Source organism: Chiloscyllium punctatum, chromosome 49 (assembly GCF_047496795.1).
Source record: "Chiloscyllium punctatum isolate Juve2018m chromosome 49, sChiPun1.3, whole genome shotgun sequence".
Taxonomy (NCBI): domain Eukaryota; kingdom Metazoa; phylum Chordata; class Chondrichthyes; order Orectolobiformes; family Hemiscylliidae; genus Chiloscyllium; species Chiloscyllium punctatum.
Genome location: NC_092787.1, coordinates 24,752,542 through 24,764,880, shown reverse-complemented (window position 1 = coordinate 24,764,880; position 12,339 = coordinate 24,752,542). Strand labels below are relative to the sequence as shown.

Sequence of the window (12,339 nt, the reverse complement as noted above, 5' to 3'; positions counted from 1 at the left end):
ACAGGTTGTAGAAGGTTCTACAGGAATGCAGGGCTTGAAAGATGAGCAAATTTTAAAACTGCAGGATGGAATTTTCACTGTCAGCATTGCACCCGGAGTGAGACTCTGAACGGTTTTAATTAACTCAGCAAATTTCTTCTCTACACTGCAACAACATTGCATCTAATAACTCTATATCATTTCAGTTCAGGTTGAACCAGGTGGGATTGGGATAAATGCGGGGCACATTGACATGGCTGACAGAGACTGTGAATGAGCTTTTAACGCACTTGAACACTCACTGAGTCCACCCTGAATCTAAATCCTGCTTTCAGACTCTGCCATCCTCGATGGGAATAGTTATAATAAGGCATATTGAGTTTAGCCACCAGATGGAGCATTTTATCAGAGATTCCCTAACATATTGACAGAAAACCTTGCAGGACTGGACTGTCTTTGAGAAATGGTCCTTGTGTTCAAAGTAGAATTTTGAAGCAGAGTTTGAGACTCCAGCTAGTCTACAATCTTTCCTTTCATAGCTGTCGATGAGCCTGGCATTTTCGAATGCTCTTGCTCCCTTGGTTTTGTGTTTCTGCAATGGCTACAGCACAGAGAGGCCATTCAGCTCATCGCATTGCTACTAGCTCTTTTGGTAACGTGGTTCAATTGATCCCATGCTTTTTCTTGTCCCCCACTTTCCCTTACTTTTGACGGTTAGCTCCTGAATCTGCTTCTCTGGCAGTTTCAGGCACAGTGTTCCCAATTCCTGCATTAAAACCGATCTCTTCATGTCACACCTGGTTCTTTCTTAAATCACCTTAAATCTGTGAGATCCATGGACCATCTCTTCCATCAGTTTTTTTATTTACTCTGTCAAAACCGTAAACCATTTTGAACACTGTGACAGTACAGTGTGCACTGGGACACTGAGGAAATTTAAGGAGGAGATGGGCAATTTCATTTTTATTCATTCACAGGATGAGGATGTCACTGGCCAGGCCAGTATTTATTGCCCAGAGGGCACGTAAGAGTCAACCACATTGCTATGGGTCTGGAGTCACATTTGGAGCAGACTAAGCAGTTTCCTTCAGCAATGAACCAGATGGGTATTACCAACAAACAACAATGGATTCATGGTCATCATTAGACTTTTAATTTCAGATTTATTTTTATTGAATTCAAATTCCACCATCTGCCATTGTGGGATTCAAACCCATGTCCCAAAGACATTACCTGCGTCTCATAGATTAACAGTGCAGTGACAATGCCACTAGGCCATCACCTTCCAACCCATTCATCAGTTACTGAAGGGTTATGGAAAGTGAGCAGGAAAGTGATGTTGGGTCCAAGGTTAGATCAGCCATGATTGTATTGAACGATGGAGCAGGCTCAAGGGGCTTAATAGTCGATGCCTGCTCCTATGTCTTATGTTAGGTGTCCTCTTAAATGTCTCTGCTCTGTCAAAAACAATGCCACCTTCTCCAGTCTCACTGTTTACCTGATATCCCCTGGCCCAGTATAAACATCGACTCCAACTTCTCCAAGGACTTGAGCTTTTTCCCAAGATATGATGCCCAGATATGGGCCTAATACTCCAGCCAAGATTGACCCAGTGTCCCAGAAAGATTCATCATTGATGCATTCCATAGCTTTTGTAATCAATGTCTACATTAATAAAGTCAAGGATCCCACATATTGTTTAACTTGGATTGACTACCTGTTTCTCGATGGTTAATCTATTACAAAATGTAACATTAGATATCTCTGCTGCCTATGGCTATGGTCAGACTGCATTTGGAATATTAAGAAACTTTTTGGGCCCCGTATCTAAGGAAGGATGTGCTGGCAGTGGAGTTGGTCCAGAGGAGTTTTACAAGGATGGTTTTGGGGATGAAGGGCTTGTCATATGAGAAACGGTTGAGGATTCTGGATCTGTAGTTGATGGAGTTTCAAAGGATGAGGGGGTGGGATCTGATTGAAACGTATAGAATACTGAGAGGTCCGGATAGAATGTACGTGGAGATGATATTTTCACTCGTAGGAGAGACCAGGACCCAAGGAGGCCTCAGAGTGAAGGGACACCCTTTAGAACTGAGATGAGGAGGAATTTGTTCAGCCATAGGATGGTGAATCTGTGGAATGCAATAATGTCTCTTGTGAAGCAGTACCATATAGCCTCTACAAGACCGAAATCCAACTGTTCACCACAACAGGCTGCATTGAGTGAAGAGAAATCAAAGCTAACATTTCAGATTTGGTGACCCTTCTTCAGTTCTGAGCTTTTCTTGCAATTTCTGTTTTTGCATCGGATTTACAGTCACTGCAATTCTTTCAGTTTTTATGTTGCACCCAGTCTTTTAGCCAAAAGTAGCCACTACCTGTCTAATTCCATTGGATTTAATTTTACTCACAAGTCTGCTGTGTTGCACTTTATCGAACACTTTTCAGAAGTTCATATATGCAACATCCACCACACTATTCTCGCCAACCAACTTCCTTACACTGTCACAGACCTCATTGAAATCACACAACACAGGTTATAGTCCAACAGGTGTGTTTGAAATCACTAGCTTTTGGACTTCTGCCCCTTCGTCAGGTGACTTCACCTGATGAAGGGGCAGCGCTCAGAAAGCTTGTGATTTCAAAAAACCTGTTGGAATACAACCTGGTGTCATGTGACTTCTGGATTACAGTCCAACACTGGCACCTCCACATCATATCATGCACCCCGACAAAGTTAGTCAAACCCAATTTTATTTTAGCTGGTCATTTATTAGCCTATACTTTGTCCATACACCTATTAAATTTATCCCAGATTATTGTCTTCTCAAGGTTATAAAATACTATTGAGATATATGTGGTTTACAGTAAATGCACTGTCACTAATACCTCAGTACTGGAAGCCCCCACGTCTAGTACAATGTACAATGACTGTGACAATATTTACAGAACTGAATGAAAAGCTATCATATTAAAATATTTCTTGTTTTTAACATGTTCCACTTTTTCCTCTGCTGAAGATGCTGGTTCAAGTCTGAGGGGTTGATATTTTAGCTCAGGTGACCCACTTGCCTTAAAGGGGAAATAAAGTATAGATCTCTGGGGACTATCAACTTGGGATTAACTTGATAGCTCCAACAGGTGGAAGCCTTCACTCTGAGGCTGCAGATCTATTTTTTGCTCAAAACCATTTCCTATAAAAACATGTCCAGTTCACAGTGCAGTTTGGATGATTAAAATTGAAAGCAAAAATAATAGAAGGACTGGTCACTGAAAGATCTGTTCTGAAGCCTGAATATTCAATGGTGTATTTCACAATGTCTATGGGTAGGAGTAAATAGGCTGTGCATTGTTTATCCTGTGGAATCTACCAAGAACCATGAAGCTGTTCACTGTGTAAATGCTATATCCAGCTCAGTTGCCCTCGGTTGAAGCTGGTTAGCTCAGTTGGTTGGATGGCAGGTCTTGATCAGATTGCTGTTGACACAGGGTTCAATCCCTCCACTGACGAGGGGTGGACTTGTATCTTTACCCTAATTGTCATTAGACCAGCTACCATTAGGGCAGGCAACTCAAAAAATTAAACTACATCATAGATAGAGACTGCCCTCCAAGGAGCAGGAGGAGGATTTTAGCTGCACAGATCAGAGGCAGAGCACGACTTTGAGAAGGACAGAGGTAAAGAAGAGAGGGCCAGTGAGAATGGGTTTACCCCTTACCATTGCCCCTTTAACTCCTGGACGCCCTGGAGGACCTGTTTCACCACGGTCACCCTGCAGAAACACAAAGAGATGTCATTTAGTGGAAGTTCTCCAATACATGCCACAAAACTATTTGAACATCAGGTATTCTTGGAAGACCAGGCAATGGTTCTGTGTACGATTTTATTTGCAAAAGTACACCGATTCATAAATTATTTATAAGTAGATTACAAGACAGTTCAAGTCTGACATCACAGAAAATATAGTGAAAATGTCACATTTTGCTTTGGCGTATTGCACCCTTAGAAGTCTCCAGCCAAATGCAGAATTGTAACACTTATTAGGTATGGCAAGAGACTATTTACATTCAAGTACAAGCCACAAGTGTTTCTACCAAGTGACAGCTGCTGAGGGGGTGTGCTTGCCCCGATTGCACTGAGTTCTATGTTTGCTCTAAGCAGGGAAAGTGAGCAAATTACAGTTCAAAAACCAAGGACACTGGCCTTGTCTTGTCGGGGCGGGGAACTCTGCTCGGGTCAGGGACGGTCGGCTTAGGTCAGGGGTCGTGGTGCTCAGGTCAGACGTCGGGATCACTGTGCTTGGGTCAGGGGTCAGTAATGCACTGCTTGGGTCAAGGGTCTTGGTGCTTGGGTCAGGGTCATAATGCTCAGTCAGGTCTTGTGGTGCTTGGGTCAGGAATCAGGGAAGTGGTGATCCGGTTAGGGATTGTGATGCTTGGGTCAGGGTCAGGGTTGGGGTCATGGTGTTTGTGTCAGGGGTCATGGTGCTCGGGTCAGTGATCAGGAACGTGGTGCTTGGATTAGGGTTGGGGTTATGGTGTTTGTGTCAGGGGTCATGGTGCTCGGGTCAGGGATCAGGGACGTGGTGCATGGGTAAGGGTCGGGGTCATGGTGTTTGTGTCAGGGGTCATGGTGCTCGGGTCAGTGATCAGGAACGTGGTACTTGGATTAGGGTCGGGGTCATGGTGCTCGGATCAGGGATCATGGACGTGCTTGGGTTAGGGTCAGGGTCATGGTCATGGTGTTTGTGTCAGGGATCGTGGTGCTCGGGTCAGGGATCAGGGAAGTGGTGCTTGGGTTAGGGTCAGGGTCATGGTGCTTGTGTCAGGGGTCATAATGCTCGGATCAGGGATCAGGGATGCAGTGCTCAGGTTAGGGTCGGGGTCATGGTGTTTGTGTCAGGGATCGTGGTGCTCAGGTCAGGGATCAGGGAAGTGGTGCTTGGGTTAGGGTCGGGGTCATGGTGCTCGGGTCAGGGATCAGGGACGTGGTGCTTGGGTTAGGGATTGTGATGCTCAGGTCAGGGTCAGGGTCGGGGTCATGGTGTTTGTGTCAGGGGTCATGGTGCTTGTGTCAGGGGTCATGGTGCTCGGGTCAGGGATCAGGGATGTGGTCCTTGGGTTAGGGATTGTGATGCTCGAGTGAGGGTCAGGGTCAGGTTCATGGTGTTTGTGTCAGAGGTCATGGTGCTCGGGTCAGGGATCAGGGATGTGGTCCTTGGGTTAGGGATTGTGATGCTCGGGTGAGGGTCAGGGTCATGGCGCTCGTTTCAGGGGTCGTGGTGCTCTGTTAGGGGTTTGGAGCTGCTTTTGCCTGGGGTAGGGGAGGGAAGACTGGGGACATTGGGTCCATTTTATTTGAGTATTTGTTTTCCCAATCAAATTATTCAGAGATGTTACCACACACCTATGGGGCAGGTGCAACAATTCTGGGCCTTCTGGCTCAGAGATAGGGACACTACCACTACCACAAACAACCCACCCTGTGTCTGTGAATTCTTTTTATTCAGAAGTGTTATCACACACAACTAAAACACTTTCTCACCACCAAATCACCATGACTGTTTTCTGAAACTACTAACTGCCAGTAGTAAATCACCTGTGAAGCTAATTAGAAATTTACAGATAGAGCCCAATACAGGCAATGCAAGCCATCAAAGCGAGGGAGTGGTATGGGCTACATCAGAATGGAGTTGGAGGGCTGGGTCTGCTTCATATATGTTCCTAATCAACCTGCTCAGAGATGGTATCCCACACCTCTAGAAAAGGTGGGGCTTGAACACATGCCTCCTGATTCAGAGGTAGGGATACTACCACCATCCCATTCAAGCCCTCCCTGGGTCTGAATTCTTTTTTATTTAGCCTATTTTTCTAATCAGAAACAGTATGACACACCTCTGGAACAGGTGGGACTTGAACCCAGCTCTCTTGGTTCGGGGCAGGGACACAGCCACAAGAGACCCTTTATAGCTAACTCAATGTGGTCAGACATTATATTACATGCCTCTGGAGCACGTGGGATTTAAACGCAGGCCTCCCGATTCTGAGTTAGGGATACTACCACCGTGCCAGAAGAGGCTCTGGCTTCCTGGGTCTGCTCTCACATGATGAATTCCAGCTGGGCAGGCCACTGCCTGTTACTACGGCAACTGACACTCATCGAGCTCCACTGGTAGATAAATGAGTGATTCCCCATTGGCGTTACAGTGGCTTGACAGGAGAGACATACTAATAAGTACTATGAACAGTGCAGCACTCTCTTAGCATCGCAATGGGTTATCAACTTAAGATGACTGTATTCAAATCTCTGGGGGTCAATCACATGTGGTCCTGACTCAGACATCACAGCCAAGCCCAATGAGTTACCACTGATGCAGGAGGAAATGACTAAGATTACTGATGCACATTATCTGTGAAGCTCAGTAGAAACTCTTTCCAAACATGGGGGTGAGATAAGCACTTGAAGGATACATTGATGGAGTTGGATGACGAGGGATAGGAGACTGTTGGGCTGAGAGGGTCAAGTCTGTGCTCTAAATAGAGTCACGGAGGTCTACAGCACCCACAAAAGCCCTTCAGCCTATCGAGTCTGTGTCAGTCAAAAATAACCACCTCACTATTTTAAACCCATTTACCAAAGCCCAGTACACCTTGGTATTACAAGTATACACCTAAGTACGTTTTAGTTGCGATGAGGGTTTCTGTCTCTCCCACCCTTAGAGATAGAGAGTTCCAGATACCTATCACTCTCTGGGTGAACAAGGTCATCCTAACATCCCTTCAAAATCTTCTGCCCCTTCCCTTAAATTTATGCCCCTTTGTCATTGATCCCTTCACCAAGGGGAGAAGTTTCTTCCTGTCACCCTGTCTCTGCCCCTCATTATTATACTATGTAACATTCTGTAAAGTGACAATCTTTATAATGGGCCCATACATTGGGTTTCCTTTTATGTCACTTATCACTGTTAGTTCCTCATTCTGGAGGGCACCGAGTCTGGTTCTAGCTGCCCTGCAGTTAGCTATATTCTTTACACTAACATGCCTGGATAACCTCTCAATTTCTGTTAGTGTAATACCACAAGCTCGTATCTAACCGCAACACCTCATCTTCTGCCTTGGGACTCTCCAAATACATGGCATCAATGTTGATTTCACCAGTTTCCTCATCTCCTCTCCTCCACCTTATCCCAGATCCAACACTCCAACTCGGCATCGCCTTCTTCAACTGTCCTCCTTGTCCATCTTCCTTTTTACCTATCTTCTCCACCCTCCACTCCAACCTATCATCATCACCCTCCACCTTCATCTACCTATCACATTCCCAGCTACCTTCCCCCCAGCCCCACCCCCCTCCTATTTACATCTCAGCCCCCTTGGGCCTCCCCCTCCATATGCCCGAAACGTCACCTCTCCTGCTCCTCAGATGCTGCCTGACCTGCTGTGGTTTTCTAGCGCCACACTTTTTGACACAGAATGTCCTCTGTCAACTATCGCTGATAGTTTGACCGAATCATTCTGTACCAGTGGCTCAGTGGCTGCATCACCTTCAGATTGAGGGTGAAACTGAGAACTTGTTGGAATTTTAACAAGATTGCTGGAACAAGCACAGCAGGTCAGGCAGCATTCAAGGAGCAAGAGGGTTTACGTTTCAGGCATAACCTTCCTTCAGTCCTGAAGGGTTAAACTCGAAACATCAACTCTCTTGCTCCTTGGATACTGCCTGACCTGCTGTGCTTTTCCCAGCACCACACTTTATCAACTCTGACTCTCCAGCATCTGCAATCCACACTTTTTCCTATTTTAACAAGACAGAGGCACAGGAACGAGTCCCTCATTCCAGAAGCTTTAAATTTAATGTTTACCTTGCTCTCTGTGCACCTTCTCCACAGCCATAACATTGTATTCCTTGCTCTGTTCTATTACCCTAATGTATGGTTCATAGTTCCTTGAAAGTAGTGTTGCAGATAGATAGGATAGTGAAAGAGGCATTTGGGGTGCTTTCCTTTCTTGGTCAGAGCATTGAGTATAGGAGTTGGGAGGTCATGTTGCGGCTGTACAAGACAGTGGTTAGGCCACTTTGCAATACTGCATGCAATTCTGGCCTCCTTCCTATTGGAAAGATGTTGTGAAACTTGAAAGGGTTCAGAAAAGATTTACAAGGATGTTGCCAGAATTGGAGGATTTGAGCTATAGGGAGAGGCTGAATAGGCTGGGGCTGTTTTCCCTGGAGCATTAGAGGTTGAGGGGTGACCTTATAGAGGTTTATAAAATCATGAGGAGCATGGATAGGATAAATAGTCTTTTCCCAGAGGTGAGGGAGTCCAGAACTAGAGGCCATAAGTTTAGGATGAGAGGGGAAAGATATAAAAGAGGATCTAAGGGGCAACTTTTTCAAACAGAGGGTGGTGCGTGTTTGGAATGAACTGCCAGAGGAAGTGGTGGAGGCTGGTACAATTGCAACATTTAAAAGGCATCTGGATGGGTATATAAATAGAAAGGGTTTAGAGGGATATGGGCCAAGTGCTGGCAAATGGGGACTAGATTAGATTAGGATATCTGGTCAGCATGGAAGAGTTGGACTGAAGGGTCTTTTCTGTGCTGTGCATCTCTATGACTCTATGATGAGATCTGCCTACACTCCACACAAAACAAAGCTTTACACTCTATCTAGGGACATGTGACAATAATAAATCAACTTTAAAAAGTCACCAGGTTAGACTGGACTGTCTACCTTTACTTAAAAAGATCCGTTAAGACACGCTGATGTCCCAAGTCTCATTAAAACCGTTATTATCCTCCAATAACTCGCTTTAAACATAAATAGTTGGCTGCAACTTGACGTACCTTTTCTCCAACTTTTCCGAGTTCGCCAATGGGTCCCATGAATCCTGGTTGTCCCTTGTAAAGGAAAACAAATGGAAATGTTTGAATAACAGGGACTAAAACATCTGACCTCTTATTTGGGGATTCAGTCAAAGCAGCATTTGTACTGTTTTCCAAATGAGCAGTTTTCAAGAATACAAGAATGTAACAAATAAGAGCAGGAGTTAGCCACTGGACCCTTTCAAGCTGTCCATCAGTTCAATAAAATTACGGCTGACCTTTTATCACATTCCCAAAATATCCCCATGTCTCCTAACATCCAAACCTTTATCAACATTTGTTTTAAACATGCTCAATGATTGAGTATCCCAGGCTTTCCTAAGGACAGAATTCCAAAGATTCCCAATTCTCTGAGTGAAGAAATTTTTCATCACCCCATCCTAAATATCACAAGATCCTTACAGTGTGGAAGCAGGCCATTCAGCCCATCATGTCCACACCAATCGTCCAAAAAGTATCTCACCCAGACCCACCATATCCCTGTAACTCTACATATCCCATCCAGCCTGCATATCCCTGAACACTATGGGCAATTCAGCATGGCCATCCACCCTAACTTAACATCTTTTTGACTGTGGGAGGAAACCAGAGCACCTCGAGGAAATCTGCACAGACACAGGGAGAATGTGCAAATTCCACACAGACAGTGGAATTGAACTCAGGTCCCTGGTGTTGTAAGGCAGCAATGCTAACCACTGAGCCATGATGTCCCCCCCCCTATATCTAGCCCCTTATTCTGATACTGCAATCCCATGCTCTAGATTTCATATGTTTCTGTGGAACCATCTCTCATTCATTCCCTTTCCTTCCCGATTAAAAATCTGTCCATCCCAACACTGACTATACTTAATGACTCAGCCTCCATAGCCCTCTGCATAGAACATAGAACATTACAGCACAGTACAGGCCCTTCGGCCCTCAGGAACAAATTCCACAGATAAAATAGACTAGTGACTGGATCTGTGTGTGTGTGTGAATTGTAAAAGGATTTCCATGCATTACAATAGTAAGGACAGGAAAATTCCCCTGGAATAGTATCAAAGACCACAGGCATGATGACTCTACCATGTTGACTCAAGTCTGACTGTAATGACAAAGGCAGCTAATGAGCGTGATTTCCTTGTTCCATTCAACCTCTGATTGTCACCCAAGATGGAAGTAACAGTTCTAAAAAAAAGGTAAGGGATTTTCTTTGGAAACTCAACTGTTGTTCATATATTAAAAAAAAAGAACTGAGGATGCTGTACATCAGAAACAAAAGCAGAAGTTGCTGGAAAAGCTCACCAGATCTGACAGCATCTGTGAAGAGAAAATCAGAGTTAATTCCCTCAGTTCTGGGGAAGGATCACCAGTCTCGAAACATTAACTCAAATCTCTCTCAACAGATGCTGCCAAACCTGCTGTGCTCTTCCAGCCATTTCTGTTTCTGTCATTGCTACATCATTCACTAATTACTAATCAGGAGTAATTTCATCCTCACTTTCCTGAGATTTTGTTTTAAGTGGCTAAGAGTTCATGCCTTTCCTATTGTCACTCCCCCACGAAATGAGTGGAGGTGGGATTTTTAGACTGCTGAAAACCTACAGGAAAACCAATCCTAGCCCATGTACATCCCTGGGAACAATGTGTTGTACTGCTATCGGACAGACGTTTCTCTTTAGAGGATTCAGAATCCTGTAGCACCAGAATTTCCTCTCCTGTATTGTTGCCCGTTTCAATGCGTTTTCAAGTAGGTTGGCAGCAGTCCAATGGATCAGAATTGCAGTTCCCATTGGGATCCTTCACCTAAGCCTATACCACAGGCCTGTCCACCATCTACATGGCACCAGTCAGGAGTGTGATGGAATACTCCCCACTTGCTTGGATGGTTGCAGTTCTCACAACACTCAAGAATTTTCACACCATCCAGCAGAGGCATGACTGGCACTCCATCTATCACCACCAATATGCACTCTTCCATCACCAATGCTCAGTCAGTGCAAACAGTGTGTACCATGCGCAGGATGCATTGCATCAAGGCTCCTTTAACAGCACATTCTAAACCTGAGACCTCTACTGCATGAAGGGACAAGGGTAGAGGATACAGGGGAACAACCACCACCTACAAGATCCACACACTGTCCTGATTTTGAAATATATCGTCATTCCTTCACAGTCAAAAGCTTGGAAATTCCTTTATAATGGGTCTGTGTGTTTACCGACTGCATATGGATTGCAGTAGTTCAAGGTGGTAGCTCATGATCACCTTATCAAGGGATAGGCAATAAGCAATATTTATGAAAGAACACAAGGAGGAGGCCGTTTGGCCCATGAAGTCTGCACTGACAATCCAACTAGTTACTCTCCTCCTGCTCTTTCTATATATCACTGCAAATTTTTAGTTTATAAATATGGACACACCTTCCAACACATCTAACTCATCTTTACTGTTTAGAACCAAACTTAGAATCAAACTGGACAATGTTCCTGACTTGAAAACAACAAATGCGGGAGGTCACAGCGGGTCAGGCAGCATCCACAGAGAGAGAGAGAGACAGAGAGCAAGCTAACAGTTTGAGTCTAAATGACTCTTCATTTAAGTTTACGTCAGCTGTGATGTCTGACCCACTGTGATCTCCAGCATTTGTTGTTTTCAGTACAGATTCCAGCATTTGCCGTAATTTGTTCCTACAATGTTTCTGGGTTTTTGTTTTGCATTTGCTCTTAGGATGTGGATGTCACTGGCCAGCTCACATTTATTGCCCATCCCTAATTACCCAGAGAGCAGTGAAAGCCAAGCACATTGCTATGGGTCTGGAGTCATATGTAGCCAGACCAGGTAAGGAGAGAAGATTTCATTCCCTAAAGGACATCAGTGAAGAGATGGTGTTTTTTTTATGATAGATGTCACTGTTTCTTTCAGAGAAACCTTCATTCCACACTCTTGGTGAATTCAAATATCACAATCTGCCAGAGTGTGATTTGAACCCAGATTGTCTCCAGAGGGATTAGCCTGGGTTTCCGGATTCCTAGTCTAAGATACGACCATGACAGTACTCTCTTCCTGCTTCAGATCACAGTGCAGCATGATTCGGAATGTGCTTGTTCTTTCTTCAATGCTTTATCTTTGATTGCAGTCACAGCAACAATGCTGTAATTTAACAAATTAAAACTTAATTTGCCAGGATTTTGCTGGTACATTCCAGCTCGGACCCACAGGTGGGTGACGTTTGCTTTAAAGAGTGAGCAGGCAAGTGGTTGCCAGGTATTTGCCATTGTAGGAAGAGTGAAGAACTCATCATTGGCCATGGAATGATTCCCCAGTGGACTCTTCCCCCAGCTAAATGCCAGACCTCAGTCATAGACCTCTTCATCTTAGCCGGATGACCTTCCGTACAGCACTGACGATTGTAGGATCACAGAATCCCTACTGTGTGGGAAACAGCCATTAGGCCCATCAAGTCTGCAATGACCCTACAAAGGGCATCCCACCCAGAC

At 44.7% G+C, this 12,339-nt stretch overlaps 1 protein-coding gene across 5 annotated transcripts in view; it reads right to left on the bottom strand.

Moving 5' to 3' along the window:
• col27a1b (collagen, type XXVII, alpha 1b) overlaps positions 1 to 12,339 on the bottom strand; it is a 653,616-nt gene that overhangs the window by 201,432 nt on the left and 439,845 nt on the right. For all 5 annotated transcript variants that reach the window (XR_011956099.1, XM_072565909.1, XM_072565908.1 and 2 more), the window contains 2 exons: positions 8,824 to 8,877; positions 3,699 to 3,752 (listed from right to left, as the gene is read on the bottom strand). Coding sequence is in view for 4 of the 5 variants with exons in the window: in XM_072565909.1 (XP_072422010.1) it covers positions 3,699 to 3,752; positions 8,824 to 8,877 (108 nt within the window). In the remaining variant the exon portion in view is untranslated. The remainder of the gene's footprint in view (positions 1 to 3,698; positions 3,753 to 8,823; positions 8,878 to 12,339) is intronic.